This window comes from Vanessa atalanta, chromosome 8, assembly GCF_905147765.1.
Source record: "Vanessa atalanta chromosome 8, ilVanAtal1.2, whole genome shotgun sequence".
Taxonomy (NCBI): Eukaryota; Metazoa; Arthropoda; class Insecta; order Lepidoptera; family Nymphalidae; genus Vanessa; species Vanessa atalanta.
In genome coordinates this window covers 751415-772999 of record NC_061878.1, presented here as the reverse complement: position 1 = coordinate 772999, position 21585 = coordinate 751415, and the positions used below count along the sequence as shown (strand labels likewise).

At 34.6% G+C, this 21585-nt stretch overlaps 1 protein-coding gene across 3 annotated transcripts in view; it reads right to left on the bottom strand.

Annotated features, from left to right (window-relative positions):
- LOC125065682 (axin) overlaps positions 1 to 21585 on the bottom strand; it is a 63534-nt gene that overhangs the window by 5716 nt on the left and 36233 nt on the right. For 2 of the 3 annotated variants that reach the window (XR_007119635.1, XM_047673447.1), the window contains exons 3-10: positions 4573 to 4634; positions 2284 to 2365; positions 1986 to 2091; positions 1604 to 1718; positions 1095 to 1243; positions 612 to 726; positions 333 to 458; positions 141 to 259 (exon numbers count right to left, since the gene is read on the bottom strand). Coding sequence is in view for 2 of the 3 variants with exons in the window: in XM_047673447.1 (XP_047529403.1) it covers positions 141 to 259; positions 333 to 458; positions 612 to 726; positions 1095 to 1243; positions 1604 to 1718; positions 1986 to 2091; positions 2284 to 2317 (764 nt within the window). In the remaining variant the exon portion in view is untranslated. Of the gene's footprint in view, positions 1 to 140; positions 260 to 332; positions 459 to 611; positions 727 to 1094; positions 1244 to 1603; positions 1719 to 1985; positions 2092 to 2283; positions 2366 to 3824; positions 4266 to 4572; positions 4635 to 21585 lie in introns of those variants that run through there. The other variant, XM_047673448.1, reaches the window with a different exon arrangement.

Here is a 21585-nt window from a genome sequence, read left to right as displayed (position 1 = left end):
AGTCACAAATTAACTGAGATAAGACAATGATGTGACTCAGAATGAGCCACCTCCTAGGTGTCGTCAATGCAAGGAGCACATGGCACTCCGAGCGGGCAAGGGGGGTGTGTGTGTGTGTGTGCGTGCAGGGCGACACTCACGGCGCGACGTCGGAGTGCAGGCGGCGCGTCTGCGTGGCGATGAGCGCGTCGTGCGTGAGGCGCGCGCCGGCGCACAGCTCCTCGCCCTCGTGCAGCGTGGCCAGCCCGCCCGCGCACACCTGCAACACGCGCTGCGTCAGAGCCGAGGCGAGGCGGCGAGGCGGCGAGGCGGCCCGAGGCGGCCGAGCGTACCTCTCGCGAGTGCGGCGGCGACGCGTCGGGCGAGGACAGCGGCTGCGTGGCCGCGCTCACGTACGACACGTAGGCCTCGGAGCGCAGGAAGGCCTGGTACGTGGACTCCGTGATGGCGCGCGTCACCTGAGGGACACGCGTACAGGCTTATGGCTAGTGTTAGGGACGGACTGAGCCATTTGAGATGATATGAGGTATTCGGAATGAGTTTTAAAATTACATCTCCCTGAATCGAATCGATAGTAACACACAGCGCTCGGAAAATACAGTCAGTCTTACCTCCTGCTCCATATTATCGAAGATCGTCTTCTCGATGTTGACGCCATCCTTGAGCCCTTGCTTCACTCGCAGCTTTAGCTCCTCGGGCATCGCTAGCTGAGACTTGCGCAGAAACCTAATTGAAATTATTATAATTTGCTTTATTGGAGTCAACTCTTACAAAACTTCCATAAATTATCAGAGTAATCTGTAACCTGTTCAGCTCGTATTTACTCCAAGTTCAATAACGAATTTCTCGCTAACGGTATAGGTATATCTTGTTTATCTTATTACATAGCTTTTTCTACCAACAAAACATAAGTTTAATAAAAAATAAAATTATTAATATTACGTTTTTTACGTATTTAGTAGTAGTAGTTTGAGTCCCGGGAAGGACATGGAGTACTTTTATAATTAGGTGAACTAAGAGGGTAAATAGAGGGCGAAAGTTTTATAGATTTCAGTTAACAATTAACAGTTACGGATAATATAAAAGTTACTGACTTGTATATCGCGGAGACGACCTGGCGTATCTTGGCAGGCTCGGTCTCCTGGCGCAGGCCCTGCACGGCGAAGTAGAAGTTGAGCCTGTCCACGTGCAGGCCCCCTGCGCCCCCCACGAACTTGCGGAACAGGCGCACCCCCTCCGCGTCCTGAGCGACCCGAAACAGAAATCACGTCACTTCGAACATTTTATAATTTTACAAGCAAATAGTCAAAATATGTAATATTGTAACTAATTAATTTATGATCGATACAACTTTTTTTCTAATTTGATGCAGATGCACTACCACCCGATCATCAATAAATAACCTTAAAACATCAATCATATGTATTGTTATGTTCTTATTTTAGGGGGCCCGTATCAGGTTAGTCGAGAAATGACATACATATCATAGACTATCAAAGATTCTTCACAATGTTTTCCTGCATCGCAGATCCCGAGGCGAGTGAAAGTCATAATTTGTGCAAAGACGGAGAAGGGAATGAGAGTGTGGGGAGTGCGGGGTCACCTCGAGCAGGTGATGCAGCGTGCGCGCCCAGCGGATGTAGGGCGGCGAGGCGGGCGAGCGCGCGGAGCTGCCCGACGAGCCCTCCGTCTCCTCGCGCCACGCCGCCATACCCGCCCTGACACACACACACCGCACGTTAGTCGCACGACACATATTAAATACAATAATAAATAAAATAAATAAATACACAATTATATTTATTACGAAGAAATGCTGAATCAATTTAAAGTTACAAATATGGTTATAGATAACTATTCCAGTAATTCAGTAAAAATGCATTATTTAAAAGGAATATACAGAAACTACATCCCAAATTACAACAAAAAAATAAACCTCTCTTTAAAGGCCTAAGGCCCTGGGAGAACAACAATAGAATGCATACTTAGAGAGATGTGGCTGAGTGAACACATGTCTGGACTGAGATTTGCACTTCTCCTCCCCTGACGCCGGCGGCAGCGACGACCTGTCTGCAAGCTTGTGCTCCCAACCTGGTATCCGAAAACATATACATGCAACATTTAACACATTAGTTAAGTGAAAGAGAAAAAAATCAAAGACTAAATTGGACAAAAATATCGAATATATTTGTTAATTCCTTAAAAAAAAAAACAAAGCATAAAATTTCAAAAAAATGTCTGCCTCATATAAAAGATCAATGTTATTGACAAAAATCGCTTTACCTTGCGGGTGGCCGCCTATAGGAGTGTGGCTCATGGCGCACAGGCCCTGCTCCCACCCGCGCGCTGCATGGCGAGACAATACCTGTGACAAAACAACATTGACAACATTAAACATCTAATATTCAGATACCATTACATTGTAAAACCAAAGTTGAAGTTGAAAAAAAAAATTTTTTTCGTATCATTTTATAAATAACAATATTTATTAATAAAAAATAAACATGTACTGTAATTGAGAGCATGAACTTTATTTTCGTTGGTTAAGAAAAACATGGATGTGAACAATACATACATATTACATTATATAGCTAGCAATAATGAAAATTAGTTATCTTTTAAACTTTAAACTAACAAATGTACATTATATTATAAAAATAGATGTATGACTAAATATTAAAATGCCATTTTAGTATTATCTTTTTACACAATGTACTTGTTGCAAAATTTACATATAATTCCCAGCCACCACTTTTATTCATAATAAGTAATATAGAACAGAATTATTATAATATGATGTTCTAATAATAAAAGATTTCATAACAGTCGACATAATTTTAGACCCAAGGGTAAGAATTAGGGTAAAAAATCAATATTACAAATAAAAAGGATCATGGCATCACATTTGGTACGTTATGTGTACAGGATAGAAAGAGAAAGCAAACCAAAGATGAAGCTGCGGCCACAAGTCAAGAGTCTCTATCATCGATCGGCGTTGGATGAAAACATATTTCACGGACAAAAGTTTTTAAGCTGTAGATTATGCCTTTACAAACCTTACCAACACAAATTATGGGTATTATAGGGCATAATGTACTCAAGTATCATATTTCACAGAAAAATTAAGAAAAAACTTTATATTGCCGAAGCGTGAATATTGTGCAACGCACCACAAAAACCTTCACTTAAAATATCCCAGTAATATTATACAAAAAGGGATAATCCATAATGGAATCCTGTCATAACAAATTATATCATAACTTCACGGTTCAATAAATATGAGAAAAAAAAACACAAAGCAAAAAATATAAAGGGCCTTACCATATTCATTGCTTTAACACAAACAATAGAATAAAGTACTTCACCGCTAATAAGAATTTATATTAAATATTTTGAGAGTCTTATTATATTACTTATATTTTTTGCTATGAAAGTATTATTTAGAAAAGCACGACTGCGCAGTGCAGTGGCAATGGTCCGAGTGGAAGTCGGATGCTGGAGTACAATAGACTCCGATCGAACATTTCTCGTACCCCTGTTGAATGTGTTATAGATATGGTTATGATAGGGTTTAAAAAAAAACATAAAATCAATATCTTAAAAAGTGTTTTGAATATTGTTGCCGTGCCTGCCCTTCGTCAAATACTACAATGTTTGAAATTTTTATGGATCTTTTTATGTTCCTGTGAGATGTGTATATACTGTGGTTTAAAAGCACATGTGATTGTGAATTAATACATGGCATTTTATCTTTTTGTAGTGTGATTAAGAAGGAAAAATCTTAAAATTACTTATGTACTAGTTTATGAATGAATTATACTTACTGTTTGATAAAACTATCGAAAACAATTTTACAGGACACTCATATGTCAGCCATTCAGCAGGTTGGAAAGGATGCACGCGAACCCGTAACGTTTTAATTGACAATGACGAGCATAAAAATTACTAACAAGGTGTAAACAAAGAGAATACTCATAAAGCACGAGATAGCCGAAAAAACGGACGTAAAAATCGTATGCAACTTTCAGTCATAACTCAATCCGTAAACCTTCGTAACTGTACATTAGCGTCGAATTAGTAGTTGTAAACACCGAATTCCTTCTCGGAAACCCGGAAGAACTATATTTATGGAACATATTGAGTGAAACGCTATATAAAAAATGATACAGACACTTTCTACTGAAACGTGATGATAACTACTAAACAAGAATAGAAAACGTGTAAAATAGAAAAGTTAACGTAAATAAATAATAGATTAGCTTGGCTCGGTCTGGTTTTGTATACAATAGTGACAAGTTTGACACTTGAAATTTTTAAACAGGTTGACATTACAAGCTAACACTGCCATCTAGTGAAAGGAAGGAAAATCTTACGGCGTCGACGCTTCGTTGACTTGTCACGACGCGACGGTGATTTGCATAATGTCAAAAGTCACCAACAGATGACAGGACTGAGTTAAAACTCGAAGTTTTAATGTGTACATGTTATTTCGTAAGGAATAGAATAAAAATTAACGCAATCGATATATATACATACACTTAGTGTGTAATATAAAAATTACATAAAACTTACTGTTTAGCAGCTTATTGCCGCTGCATTTTTGTTTTGTTGTGCCAATTTTTGAGTGAGTGTTTCTGAAACAATAAGATTCAATTTATTAAATAGGGCTAAAGAATGCTTATAGAAAAATAAATAAATCTTTATTTAATATATTATTTATATTCACTAAAATGTTATTTAATTAAAGACAAGTTTTGTTTACTAATAAAAAAAAATAATGAAACATATAATTTATTTCAAAGATATTTTAAACAGGATTAAAAGAAGTATTAATATTTACGATGTAGGAATGCAATGTACACAAATTATTTTTTAATTTACTTTCAGATGGTTACTTCGCTAAGCGTATAAAATAAAAATATTTGGTAACTTACAATAAATACGTACGAAACTACGATTACAATTACTAAGTACGAAAATACGATGTTAATATGGCATATTATGCTAATCCATAGAATATAATGCCTTATTCATCTTGTCTAGTCGCGTGAGTGTGATTGAGTAACGATTATGCAAACAAAACATTCGCATAAATATAATATTTGAAAAATAAGTGTTCAACTGATGTAGTCAGCTACGTATGTCTTGTGGTAATTAAACATCGACTAATTTCTAGAACTATTTTGTTAAGATAAACTAGAATGAGACAATGATAAAACAAGAAAATAAATAAAAGCTAATTATTTAAAATGTTATGCATAAAAAAAACAGTAAAAAATCGTTACGTTCATATATGACTTTATAAAGTCATATACATGTTCAAATTAATAAAATCGATAGACGTAACAGGATATGGCAACTCCTGATTTTATCGACAATCTATTTAATTGACATATTCACATCACTGAAGCTTCATTAGCCTGGCACGCACTAAGCGACTCTTTGATGTGCACAAACTTTCCGTTTTCCTTTGATTGCTATAATGGAACTGCGATGTTATTACACTAATTGAATTTTCGCAAAGTCCGAGCCGCATTAATGGGACGGATTCGGACAATACTCTTAATACCTTCAACAGCGATATTCGTTCGCTCTCGATTAAAAATATCGATTTTATCATACTTTAATGTTTGAGTTCGCTTTTCCAACGGGATGTTTACAATGAACGCTGTAAAATGTTCGAACAATCGACTTACACCGTTTTTTACACATAATATATTAACGTTTAAAAATTATAAAAAACCGTTTGAAAATATGAGCGTTTTATAAATATAATTAAAACGATCACAATCGCCGATAGCCCTTTGAAGACCGCACAGATCAAAATAGGGGTCGTTCAGCGGCGACCGTAGACAATAGAGCACTTTGAACGGACTCCTCGGGAATACCTCTGAGTCGTAGGTACTAATCACTCGTACGTATATCCGATCGGAAAAGGCATTAAAGGCAATAGTTTCAGCTTGCGGTGAACTGTTTGCGAGGGTGAGGGGGCGCGCGGGGGTGTGGGAGCTCCTCGGCGTACATCAAAGGCGAACCGAGACAAAGCTCGAGGAGCCTTTTAACTTTATTTAGCGGAGTGGTAAGTTTAGCCGGTCGCGAATCGCTCAGGTTAAAGAGTAACACACTCACTTTGAGCTAGGGAGAGGTCAGGGCTGTCTCCGCAACTTTGTCGCCTTAATGATCTAGAATGTCTTGGAAACATTGTTGCAGCGGAAGCGCGTTACGATGTAGGTTACATGAAAAATCTAGACATCTTGCTTTCACGAACTGTTATTCGAGCGCTTTCCTGTATAATTACTGTCTATTGTCGTACAATGACATCGATTTAAAGGAGCTTAACAGTAAGATGTAATCTGACTGAAATCAAACCGCGTCAATACGCTACTAGCACTTTAAGCACTTTAAAATGCTAAGAATTTAAATATTCTTACGTACCTATTAAAGGTTGAAACTAAACGATTACATCGAAATGGAATCGAGATTTCTAAGAACACAATTTTAGAATGTTATAAAACAAAAAGAACACTTATATTTGAAAGGTTTTCATTTACTTCAGAGTCACTCTTTGAGTTTATAATAAATTAATTCTTACCGTAGCAGGGCTACTCCTGCAATTGAATATTACACATTATATTAATGCCAGTTTTAAAAATGTACTCACTCTAAAGAGAAACATCTCATAAGACTTTCTCGAACAATCACAAGGATAGCGATACTTAATACTTTATGTGATTAGTTTTTTGAGTTGAGAGATGTTCAAAGTTTAGATAATACAAATTGTTTCCTACCAGCCTATCGAATAAAAACGATTCGTGTGAACTCGATAATAGAATACAAAAAACGTGACTATATTATTTTGAATGATTCGTCTCTACTTCGTACGCGCTACTTATTGCTTTTATTCGCCAACACTCATTAGGTTTTAATAGTATTTTGCGAGGTTGAAAGTCAATTATTTTTTTGAACAAAAGTTGACGCATTTTTTGTACGTAGAGCATTTCAAAAGTTATAATTTCAGTTCACCTTTTATTACGATGAATATTTAAAAAAAAAACGTATAAAGTGTTCGATTCGTTCACGTATTAATATAAATATTACTTTTATATAAAATATAGTATTGAACATCGCACAACCCTGTCGAGGGAGGCACCGCAGCGGCCCGGTAATGCGTCCGTACTGCGCGGCGTCTCTTTGTCGGCTTCCTTTGAGCGCTGATACCACCTAAACTGCGAACAATAACGATTGACAATGTGCGTATTGTGCACTGGCCATTCGCTATTATGTGCATCGATTTAACAATAAAGTACAAGGGGATAATGAACAATGAATTAATTACCAATAATAAAATGTCTATCATATTATTTTCATAACATATCTTTAAAATTTTATGAAATAAAATAAATCTTTTTTACATTTTATAATTACTAGTTTGTACGTAATTAATGAAATTCCAACTATAGTCAAATCGACTTAAAAATTTGCAAGTATCCTATATATAATACAGATGGCAATACAATATTTAACCATCAAGTGAATTTGATAACGGAGCGCGAAGGAGAATGTAGTAACGAAAGCAGATCTACTAGGAAACTCCTCGAGTCTGGACTGGATTTGTTTTATTTTGACAAGTCTCATAAAATTATACGAGATCTTGTTTTTTATTCGTATATCACGGAACATTTATGAAGATGGATTTAGTGTTTATTTAAAACAAGAGATAAGATAAGTTGAACATTTGACATGGGTATTGGGTCTTAAAATAATAAGTATGAACACTTAACTACCTTCCTATAATTAAGAAACAAATTGCCGCTCTCACTTTAAATCTGTCAAACCGAGAGAGGTCGCAGAATTTGAATACGATTAACTAGATCGTGGGGCGGCGTACCCTTTGATAAATTAGCCACAGACATTACTTTGCCATCTTAAAAGCACAACCTGTCTTACATAATAAATTCGCAAAGGTAAAGAAATTCAATTTATATGGATCTTATCTTGAAATTATTATCCATAAAATTTATAATATTATAAACAAAATATATTATCAATATTTATTTTTTCATTTGTCTCGACGAGAGTTCCTCTTGGGTGTGTAACATTTCACGTTATCATAGTTATTTGAAATCCCGTCTTCGTACAAACCTGAGGTACTTTATTAAGATTACCTACTTATTAGATAATTACTAGTTAGCTGCTTACGTCATCGCCCGAATGGAATTATTTACGCCCCGTTCACACTAGTTACTCCACAATGGAACAAAGTTCTATAGATATGTATGTACACATCAATATGGGAGAGACCATCTCCTTACAACATGCGACGGCATTAACTATTCACTTATTTATTTTTAAAGGAAAGAGGCAGTCGGCTTCTTTTCTAAAGCATTGAGTTTACATAAATAATTAACATATAAAATAATTTACATCTTGAAAGAAAAAGTAAAATGAAAATGAAATAACTCATTCATTTTCTGCGACAAGTAAACAAGCAACCTTCAGTAAATGTCCCACTGATGGGCTAAGGTTTCCTCTCGTTTTAAAGGTTCCACCTCGCTGCTCCAATGTGGGTCGGTGGTCACACGTGCCAAAAATCCATCCTACCCAGGTTTATTCTCACAATATTTTCCTTAACTATTGAGTACGAGATGAAATAATAATCCTTTAAACAAATGGAAAGTGTTGCTTTGCCCGGGTTTGAACCAGCACTATTTAGTAAAGATTCATGTGGTCCAGCCACCGGATCGTAATCAGCTCGTTCTGAGATTTCCTGTTCCATAAAACAATAACTGAACTAAATATATGTCATAGAAATCATTAAATAATCGACATCGCTATAAATATACAAGTAAGATAAGTTTTATTAGTTAATTTTCCTTTTAATTATGATAATAAGAAACAAAATTCACTTCAGAGCTAGTCCGAGCTAGGTGAGTGAAATGAGACCGGTCGCTGATTACCATGAGTTGGCACAAAGGGCAGCAAGCCCTTTGACGAATTAGCCATACCAACATTACCTAGTAACCTACCAGCTTTAGCGCTGAAGTGTATTAAAAATATATTACTTCTTTGTATCGTTATTAAGTTAATATCTTTGATGCGTATATTTTTCTTTTATGATAACTACGGCATAACGAATAATACGTGCAATTTATATTCAAGTATACTTAAATTCGTTTGAATTAAATTTATTTTTCTATATAAACAGCAAAAAATGATCGTTCTTCGTTAAAAAAGAAATAATAATTCAAACTAAAAAAATATTTAATTAACTTCCTTAGTTCACTTTTACAAAAAAAAAAAAAACACAAAACCAATTATCGACGGAAGCGAATGTTTTTATTTGCGTAATGCGTACGAATCTTGTTTATGCATTTTTGAATTATTTTCAAATATCACACAATAGTCGATGACGAGCGAGTTCCGTTTTAGATTAAATGTCGCTTAAACGAAACCGACTAATGGTAGGGGCGACGGAATTGATTTCGCGATGATCAAAAGAATCAAATTCTCAAAGGAAGGTAATTTATTTGACCGGGCGCCCGCCCGCAGACCGCTGCCGCGCGCCGCTCGCCGGCGACACGTACCACGTTTAGAGTTCCTACCTACACTTCTCGATTATATAATATTTTTCCTAGATATGTTTACAGAGAAATTAATTTTCTTCTTATTTGCTTTCGTCTAAAAAAACAACTTCAAATGGGACTTTCTCATTATTTCAGCGTATAATTAATTTCTAAATCTTTGTAGTAATAAAAGGCTGTTTTAGTATGTACAAAAACCAAATAAACGTAAAATATCATTACTGAGGACAAGTTATATTTTTAGGATTCTTAACGGGCGGTTTCATAAACAGTATTTCAATTTATAAATTATGCAATAATTTTATACTTAAGAGAATAATTATTGAGTAAAATATATTCATTTTGAAATATATAATATCCGGGCAGTCACAAATTTGTCACAGTCACCACTAGGCTTATACAATGCGCCCGGAACGAGACGGCCGCGTTACTGTGACCCACGAAACTGTACGTTATTAATATCGCTAGCAAATTTATTTCTTAAAAGCTGGCTAAATTAAAAAAAAAATACGTATTAGGATGCAGATTGACTAGTAACATAACGATAAATATCTTAAGCAATGCAATCAGAAAATACGTAAAAATTACGGATTTACGCAATTTTGGGCTAGATTACTTTCCTAAGTATGTGTACACTGTTTACTCACAACAATTATATTAATACAGCCGATGCTTCTTATATTATAATAAAAAAATTAAAAACAGGAAATAAACAAATTAAAATCATGTAACAATAATAATTAATAATTAAATTTTATAATTTTGAAATTAGTGTTTGAATTTAGTTTTGCAAAACAAATATAAAATTAATGTCTGATAACGTTTCACTTATGAACGTTCAAATTTGAAGTATTAAATGTTTATCACAGAACCAAACTTTGTAAGTAACATGCTTAACGGAATCGGAAACTTCGCTGGAGTTTATCTTTACTTATATTTTTATAATGTTAGTACAAACAGTACTCATAATATATATGTACGATGCTGTGACAAACACTAAAATATATTTACCATTTTTTTTTAAATAGAATGTGTATTTATTAATATATATACAAAAATCAGCTTGTGTTCTGCGTATCAGACAAATACTTTGAGAGATATTACAAGATATTAGAAATGACGTATGAAAAAGCGATCCTGCTCATTATCATAATAGTTGTTTTATCGAATATTTTTAAAGAATTTATGATTGAATAGCTTAGCCGGGCAGAAAGCTAATATAATTCAGATGACTGCCAACATATCTTACTCTAGAATATAAATATAAAATGATTGAAATTCGAAGAAGACATTCGTGTTTTACAAACGATTGACGAACAGAAAGGCGCTACACTCATATTTTCAACTTCATCCAATCGACTCGTACAATTTGTCATTCTTTCACGCGACCGAGGCAAACAGATATGCATTGGTAATATCTATCTTTATGGGACGTCACTAAGCGTCACACTGTAATATATACAAGAAAATACACTATCAATTAATCACGAAATCCCAGAAAAAATAACGCCTACAAACTTGAAATTGGCAGTTAGGTTCCTTATAGGGTGTAGACGACCACTAAGAATGGATTTTACGAAACTCTCCCCTAAGGGATTAAGCGGGGGTTGGAGATGGTGTTTTATAAATTTCGCGCCGGTAAAGCCGCGGGTTCAGCTAGTATTATTATAAATGCGAAAGCAACTGTCTCAATATCTCTTCACGCTTTAACCACTGAACCGATTTAGTTTTAGGTATTTTTCACTTTACCCATCCAGGGGATAAAATGGCGGTTGAAGGTTTGAGTGCTATATTTAGAATAAAAAAAAAATTACGTGCTGTTAAAGCCGTTGGTTCAGCTATATATTACGATTAACTTTCCGCGGGAAGCTACGCGTACAGCTTGTAACAATTAATTACGAATACCCTTTTGTGTGTATTACATTGAACCGCCACACGTAAGAGTATGACTTAATAAAATCATCTGACGTAGGCGCAGCGCGCAAACTGAATCACCGCGAGATGTAACAATATTAATTACTATATTTCACAGGCGACATTACGCGACTATTTCGCGTACGACACTCGCATATCGATATAATTACCTTCGTTAACCGCTCCGCCGCCACTGTAATGAAATATGTATTCTTATATCCAGACTTGGCTGCGGTTTGTTTACGCTTGTATTATTTAAGCCTTCTAACTTTTGATATATTTTATATAACTTTTACATGATTATTGTATAGTTACATTATTCCTGTTGATTTGTACTCAATGGGCATGTTCCGCCAAATAAATTCTAGGTTTTTTTTGGTAGGTAGGATATCTGATGTAAAACATCTCTTGTAAAACAACAATTTAAAATTGCTAAAACAGTCAAAAACGCATATTTTTAATTTTAATTTTGGTTTGTTAACTATAAGCTTGTGCAATACACTAAATAATATTTACAATATAAATAATCGTAGTTAAGTATTAAAACTTGATTAAAAAATGAAAGCAGTCTAACACTAGAATACATTTTTTTTTGTTGTGACTTTATAGTATCATGGGCTAAACTAGTGTTGAGGTCACGTTCATGTATTGTACTAAAAGTTCGATGAGAGAAAAAAGGAAAAGTGCAACATCACACTTAAACGGCGTCGTCTGAGACTTTCTGAGACGCGAATAGGGTTGCCAGTGTTCGGGATATCCGAGTTTTGTTAAATGTACAATGTTGCATGTAGTCGTGGAAGCTGCGCGAAGGGAAGTTGGTTAATGTGAAATTATATTATAAAAGTTCAGAGCGGCTTTCACCCTTGCACAGTTCAGATTATAAAAGTAGATAGGTGTTGAGCGTAACGATATATTTGGCTATAAGATACGTCCGGTTATATAAAATCACGATTACCTTTTGTTTTAGGACCTGACAACCCTAGACGAGAATTCTAATACTCTTTCTTATGAACATCTTAGGTGCTCTACTTTTTGGTAAAGGTTTCCTACTTTACTGGCATCAGACACTAGTTATATGTCTATTTATATCTAAGTGACACACAGTACACTTGCTTTATTACTTGTATGGGAGCGACCAAAGTTTCGATCATAATACAAGCAAAACGTGGCAGATATGGCCCCGCCCTTATAATATACGTATAGAAAGTTGCCATATAAATATTAAAATTTAAATAAATAAATTTACGATAAGAACTTAGTAGCTACATTAGTACTAGGCTAATTATAATTAACACTAATATACTTCTTCTGAACACCAAATGAGGCAACACGACTATCTTAGTTTACGATACGAGTATGTTTAAAATTCGATAATTAATCTTTATTAAGGTGATAACAAACAGCGATACTTAGTACTGTTGTAAATCGGTTTAAAGGCTGCACGAGTCTTGTTTTGTGCCCGTAGTTAGTGCTTGTAATAGCACAAAAGACAACATCTTAGCTTGGAAGTATGGTGGCGAAATGGCAATGTAAAAAATGGTTAATATTTCTTTCACTGTTAATTTATTTGGGAGATGGTCACCACTTGAAATGGGGTTGCTCATTTGTCCGTCGGCCAGCGGACAACGCAGAGAAATAAATTAAATTGTTTCTCTCTTTATAAAATAAAACATAAGAAATAAATCTCCAAAATAAACATTTGTTAATAATTAAATTATAGTTAAAAAAAAAATTAACGGTTTTCAAAATTGAAAGAATACGATTCGACATTTGAACTAAGTATACATAGATAAGTATAAAATTAAATTAAGATGATCATAAAATCACCAAACAACAATGAAAATACAACTCAATGCCACACACGAACAAATATGTACGTATTAGGTATATGTATGACCAAATTAAATCATCTGACGTAGGCGCAGCAAGCAAACTAAATCACCGCAACACAAAAACTCAATACATCAATATTATACAAAATACTTTTGTAGCTGACGTAATAGTACTAAAAGATTCTTTAATTGAAGAAGTTATTTGGAATCTTTGTTTTGTTTGAATTCTGTTTTTTTTTTTCTCGGCGACGACGTAACAAACATTTTCGGTGACATAAACAGATTTGATAAACACGCATTTTTTGTAACTAATATTTATATAGTTTAAAGGAAATATCATAAAACATTGCTTAAAACGAAAATCTTGATCGCACACGAAAATACATAAATATCTGATCATCGGAGCATGACGGCGCGCGTCGCCGGCAGATCTTCAGTGAGGCGAGAACATTTTTATCGTCGCATCTTGACCACGGCATCACCGACGATTGCGTTCGTATCATATGAAATACCACTACCTACGTATTTCCATATTGAATATTTTGCATATTGTTCGATTCGAAGCATTTGCAATTTCAAAATTCCAATAGCGTATAAATAATTCCTCCGTTTATCATTAGTATGTTTATCAATAAATTTAATACGGATATTTTAGTTCATGATAAAGAGTTTACGTGCTCGTTTTTCCAGGATTAACACGAATACACTTGATATGGTATTTCAGGAGGCAGATCAAAAGCTACTGAGTTTTTGCTGGTTTTTCTCGGTAGAATCCAAATTTGGAATCGGTAATAGGTAACGATTGACGGTTTAAAAAGAAACAGATTTTTTTTTTTAAATAAATAACATTAAGTTTAATGATAACTCAGTTAATTTCACACATATAATACTTGTACAAATGTAACTCAAGTATACACTTGTGTTTACGTACACATACAAGTCTGCACTTATTAACTACGTATGTCCTCCTCTTTTGTCTGTAATATTCGTACATATCTGCTGAAATATGTTTAAAAGGAAGTTATTTTTATTATTATTCCAATAGTTTTATCGAGGCTTAAATATTAATTTCATTGTCAAAGATCAAACATGATTCTTGGTAGTCGTCAACTCGAACTCATATTTTGGTATTCATTGTAAATATCATTAATAATTGTATAAAATAAATGTTAATTTTCAAAGGAATTCATCAGATGATGAGTATTTTGAACGTACTGAGATAAATTTAACAATAATCATCTTAGGTTATTCAATACCAACACAAATCCTTACACATCTGAAAGTTATGACTATAATGATTTCGGTTTAATTAATAAAAATATCGGACCATGTTAGTTAAATACGAATAGATCCTAGTATTTAATTGAGATGGGTTTCACAAATCAAGGAATCCGATCGGGCGTGTTGAAGTGTCGCCTGCCTTCCGTTCCGAGTGGACGCGATTCGTCCATTTACTCGCCGAAGGGAAATTGGCCATCGCACGTGCTGAACACGTTAATCTCACGTGAATAAACGTATTATGACATGCACAGGAGAGTCGCTCTTATTACCATGGAACAACCATTAAAAATCATGAAAGTGAATTCAGACGTGTTGAAAATATTTCAAATGAATTGGCTCCTTTATAAAAATACTGTTACGTTAACACTATTCGAAATAGTTTAGTAAAAGGATTTTACGATAAGGAATAAAAAGCTAATTTACTCAATGGTTTTAACAGGATTATTCACGTCACTTACAAGTCTAAAACGAGATTGGGACATATAGGTAATTGCCATAAAGAAAACGAGCCTTCAGGCAACTGCCTACCTGTCTAACCAATCCGCCGGTGCATATTGTTTTTCCAATTGCAAGCCTGATTAAACTTGTAGACCGACCAGGCAAAGAAATCCTGCAATCAGCCGTACAATGAAATACGGAATCCCCGGGGGTTCGGGTTTTGGAATAATGGAATCCACCTTAATCTTGAAGAACAATGACATCGCTTGCACGCGACGTTTTGCATACAATGTCTTGTCGCGTGACAGCCCGAGTGGGTCGAGATGGGGAAAACGTGACAGGTCCTTTGCAGTTTTTTAAGATATTAGGACAGGTAAATTTCCTAACCCTAGCTAGCTACATAAAAAGTATCGCTGTTTTTCAAAAGAAAAGCCTACCTAAGGTTATTTTTTCAATTTACATATTTTTTTACAGTCGCTCGAAGTCGTTCGTTCTAACTAAATCATTGGAAAACGAGGAAGGGATGCAATATGATGCGGTCAAAACTGATTTAGTTTTGTCATATTTCGAATATAACTTGTTGTATGAATCGACAGTTTTGATAGGTTTTCACCGCGACACATCAAAAACGTGTGCTACAAGCGGGCGCGTCAGTGTCACGGCGCCGTCAAATAAAAGTGACGATAAACATTGAGACAATTGCTTTCACAAAAACTCAAAATATTATAAAACAATTCGTAGACACGAATATAATCAAGCAGTGGTTAACTAAGCCAATAATTTGTGGTCTCAGCGCTGACGTCGCTTTTAACGAGGAATTATTAACAACATTTAAAGAGGGTAACAAAAATGATTTTAATACTTTCGTCTGCGACGCCTCTAGATAGCACTCTGTGGTATGGATGATTGGATTGATGAATAAAAGATACAGCAATTTGTATAATATAAGGCGAGCGGACAATTATGCACCATTCAATTATTCTGGACTCGAATAAAAATCACTGAAGATTCTAAACGTATGAATGCTAAATAAAAATTGTTTGATATTCAATTATATTTCATGAGAAAAATGATTTTCGTTTTATACAATTATATAATTTATTATAAATATTGTTAGTTGTTGCGACGGATGATTTCGGTATATAATTTAATCCGCCGACCCAATGCAAACACATCATTCATATTATATTTTGTTAAAAACTAGATGTTTTAGCTTTCCTATTGGCTCGGCGTAAATTGATTTGTTATTTTAAATCAGTTGTACTATCGCATGTATTAAACGACTATCAGGGAAAATTTTATTACAATCTATTCAGTCTTTAAAGTTTATATTAACAAATAATCCAAAAACGATTACGATAACAGATTTATTATATTAGAAAGACTTAGTATTTTTTGTAATTGATATAGAACTCCCAAGGGTTGGCGACAGACATAACTTTGTGTACAATATTTCACGAATGTAATTAATCGCAAACGACAATCTAGCCGTCCGGTTTTTCTGTACAAGTCATTGAATTCCATTCATGCGTTCCGATTGCGCCTGACGCATGTCTATTTCACGATAAAGGGTTGTATTATGTAGTATTAAAATAGGATTATTGCGACTCAATTATTTCTGTACACATTAAGATCTACAAATACTTCAAACAACATATTGTTCTATTATAATTTGTTAATAAAAAATAAATTCAAGACTCGTATTTAATCATATACTATTAGTAAAAAATATTTTCAACTACATTTAACAAAAGGACAAATAGCAGAATATTACTCAAATTATTATTAACTACAACTACCGACAATATTCTAATAAATCGATCAAATACTATGTAAATTGCACTTTTTTCCCTACAAGCGCAGAAATAACGGTACTAGCAATAATGGCAATAACAAACAATAGCGGTCTCAAGACTCGGCCCTGCGAGGGACCGCCGACCGCCCGTCGACGCAGTCAGGTGCATCTGCGACTGACATCTATGGCTCTCGGTATCGTGAAATGAATATTTAATGCAATGAAAACAAATGAGCGGTGTCTCTTGCAGATACTATTTCATCATTATTCAAATTAAACGAATTCGTCGCAGCAAAATGTCCAACTTTTTTGAGATAAGTGCATTGGCATTACTTTTATGCCATCTGATAGTTGGTATGAGGTCAACTAAGCGATGCATCAGATGCATTTAATATTCCCTTTTCTTTCATTTATGTATTTATTTAAATACTCTAAATAGAAGTATAAAAGCGTTACATAACAAAATATAATTTCAAACGTCGGTATATCTCGTACGAATGAATATTATTTTTTCAGTCGTACATTCAGCACAGCGTCGATAGACGAGTACCCTCGTACGATACGTAATATAAAGTTCAGGGGTTATACCAGATCTCATTTGTAGACTGTAGGCTACGAAGCAATCCGCGGTAATCATATTGCGGAGACATGAAAATACGAGAGTGCACATTTCTTAAGTTAACTACATCTGTACATTTCATATCTATTGCAAGACACAATATCGATGGAAGTGCTGAAGCTGTCAGTCAATACGAATTCATAAACATCCCAAATCAAATGATTTTTTTTTGCCGAATATTCAAATACTATGAAAAAATTAAACGAATACAATTACTTTCACTGTAAAATTTAGTCTAACAATAGTGTGTTGTAATTAAATCGAACAAAAACAATGAAATTTAAGTAGCAACAAACGTTTATTATTTGCTGTCGAGGGCTATACGAAAAATGTTCTTTTTAATAAAAGGGGCTGAGCCGGTACGTTAATGGAAAGTCCGAAAGCAATTATCCCCAATATAAAGGTTCATCGTCCACTATGCGACACAATGCTTTAATCTGCCGCGTTATTACACCGGGAAGACGTTGCAAAAGCCATTGTGGACACAGTATAATTGTCAGAAAAGCCTCCCGGGATAGAAGAGTTGAGGGGCTTTATTTTCGCTTGTCTGCCTCACTTTGTGATAATATAGAAAAAAATTATCTTGATTCAACTAGACGAATGGTAGAAAAGTATATTAGTCTTTTGATCCCATGTAATACAACTCCAAGATGAAATTTACTCTACTTTATATAATATTTTAGGAAAACTTTTCATAAATACTCAAGTCTGTTTGTCATACTTTATACTAGTATTAATTACCTTATACTAAAAGCTTTTCATTTCATTTCTTTTATCGTATAGTGTGGCGGACGAGCATATGGGCCACCTGATGATAATTGGTTATCAACACCCATAGACAATGGCGCTGAAAATTTTTTTAACCATTCCTTACATCGCCAATGCGCCTCCAACCTTGGGAACTAAGATGATATGTCCGTTGTGTTAGTTACATTGGCTCACTCACCCTTCAAACCGGAACACAGCAATAAAGAGTAATGCTGTTTGGCGGTAGAATATCTGATGAGTGGGTGGTACCTGCCTAGAAAGGCTTGCGCAAAGCCCTACCACCAAGTGATGAAGTCACTGCATAATACAAATCGACAAAAGACTACAAAATAAATTGATCGCCTAAACGTTACGTACGACGAAATAAAAAAAAAAACTACAAAATGAATACAGAATACAGATAATATAATGTTGCCAGAAAAAATAAATCGAAAAGAAATGAGAAGGAAATTAGATAAAAGCTATTTCTTCAGGAAACGCAGCTGCCTTATACGATGTCTGTAATTGTGCAAAGTGGTGCTCAAATTTTTTTCAATTTAAGACAATTTCTGTAACGATTGTTTTGAAATACTTCTTTAGGCTCAGCATTCAGGCTTGGCTTTAGTTTTAAGTCATTATTCTAATTTTTATTTTCCTATATTTTAATACATTAAATTGAATATTGGCATCTAATAAACACTATAAATAATATGTTTAGCAGTAGTGTAATTGTCTTTCTTTTTTAGCTTTCATTTCTTGGTCTTGCTCGAAAATCCTAAAAAGTTATTTTAAAGAACACGGGTTCAAAAATAGGCATAATATTACGATGGTAGTAACTCGTTGTTTTGGCTCCACGAAATGAAATGTGTGAATTGACTCTGCTTCGTGAAAAAAACCAGAGTTCGCACGTTTTGTATAAGTTAACCGCACTTGTAGCAAAACAAAGCGCTTTTCGACTACAGCTTCATTCCTCGCAACGATATTCATCCTAGATTTACGACTATATGGACTGGGCCAACCACGCACTACTGCGACTACCGTTGCGTTGCGACTTACCTACGGGACTCGACAATTCTACACAAACGAACATTTTCTTACGTAGAAAATTAAGCATTTTCGGGCGGGAATAACGACGATATTAGCCTGAACGGTGCCGCTGAGCGGTGTAATCCGCGTTGATTGTCCTCAGCACTCGGCTTTCACGTCTCCCTCGACCGGCATTATGCCTCTAATGTCACTTAATTTGCCGTCTAGAGGCTCCTCAGGTGAATGCAGCTTACGAGAGCTGGTTTAATATAAAAATTCGCTCGTTTTTTTTCCGTGACGCGGGATTATACGTTTTACTGTTGCCTCTTTTGAGAGTAAACGCGTAGAAGTAATGGGATTATGAGATCGGTAGTTTTGGTTTTCGCTAGGAAGGTTTTAAAGGGAAATTAAATTATATGAAGCTAAATTGAAATCAAAATTCATAGGCCCGATGGCGAAGTGGAGAATTATACGGCAAAATTTAATACTTCACTTGCTTCGAACTCTTATAATCGTTCGCTTAATAACGATAGTAAAAACCTAATAATAATCAACATTTCGATGCTTAAGTAGTACTTATATTACAAATGTACTTGTCGGTTAAACAAAAAAAAACTAAGCAAGATATATTAAATATTAATATGTTCAACTTAAATAAATGAAAGAGTATTTGCCGTTTAATTAAAATATCACAAAAAAAACATACCCTATTACGTCATTGAACAAAAAAATATAGTACGTCAGCACAACTCGATAACGGAAAACGTACTTACTACAAAGGTTAGGTTAGGTTTTTATGACGGTTAACGAAACTAACTAACGTATCGACAGCGTTAAAAACGCTGACGTTGACAATTATTGACCAACAACTTGCAACAGGAGTCGTTGTTATTTCGTTTTATTAATCCTGACGACGGAACTAAAAATACTTATGGAATTCAATTAGTACCGACCATTGGGTTTTTTTATTAAGGTTTGCTGTTCGTTGCTACATTTCATAACACTTTTATTTTTAATGTGCTAACTATATTAAAGCAAAAACGATAAACATAATTATATTTGTTACGTCCTGTTGAAATCAATTATATTTCACAAATAGAAGACATAGAAATAAATAAATGCAAAGTACCTAAGTGTGAATTGTTATTACCTATTTTCCTAATTTTTTTTAACGTGGAATATTATATATCACCAAGGAAACCTTCGTCTTTCACCTAATAAATCGGTATGAGACGAAACCTTGAGCAGAACGGGCTTGTGACAATTTCCTTTACAGATACAGGGCAGAGGGGTTTATGCGCGGCATATTCATTGGTAATGCTTAATTGTACAAGACCAAGGCCATTATACCTCTTAAGAAATAATGATAACCATTTAAATGCAAATGCAATACATCAAAAATAAATAACACAATTACATTAAAATATTAATTATGTCATGTTTTCACATCGCATGACTCGTGATGCGAAGCGTGAGACAGCTCATTACGATCGAATAAAGATTTTCGTCTCATTTCGTTAACTGTTCTTATTAATCTTATTAGTTCACGGAATCAAGATAGTTTGCATACCATTGTAAAGACAATTTAATGTAGAAACATACTGCGATTTTAAAAATTGATTCAATAAATAATATACCTCACTGTCGTAAAACTTTTCCCGTCAATCAAGTATATAATCTGAAAACCTGTAACTTGCGAAAACACTAATTGAGTAATTTTTTTTTTTATTATATATATTTAAGTATGTAATTGTAGGTCTCTTATTGCAAATAGCTCTCTTGTCCCTTGACTTGACTCAGTGTCTTTTAATTATAATTGATTAAAAAGAAACAAAAGATTTTTATTGTATAAATTAAAACTTTAACATTAGGCAATAAGTAAAATTGATTTTTTTTTTATCATTTCAATGATAGGTGTGTACACTTTTCGATTTTTCAATTATTATGTTATTAACATGATCATTAAAAAATTAAAATTAAGGTTCATGTCAGGTATGAAGCAGTTTACTGGTTAAAGGGACACTAACCGCATTGTTATGAATTATCAAAACCAAAATTCTTAATTTTTTTGATATTCTGCTAAGAGGTCACCGGCCATAGACATTAGCGCTGTAAGAAGTAATAAACATTTCTTGCATCGCCAATGCGCGATCGACCTTAGAAACTAAGATGATATCTCCCTTGTACCTGTAGTTACACTGGCTGACCTACCTTTTAAACCGGAATACAACAATACGAAGTATTGCTGTTTGGTGGTAGAATATCTTATGAGTGGGTGGTAATTACCCAGACGGGCTTGCACGAAGCCATACCATCCACTAACATATTTACAGAAAGAGTTTAATCATAAAA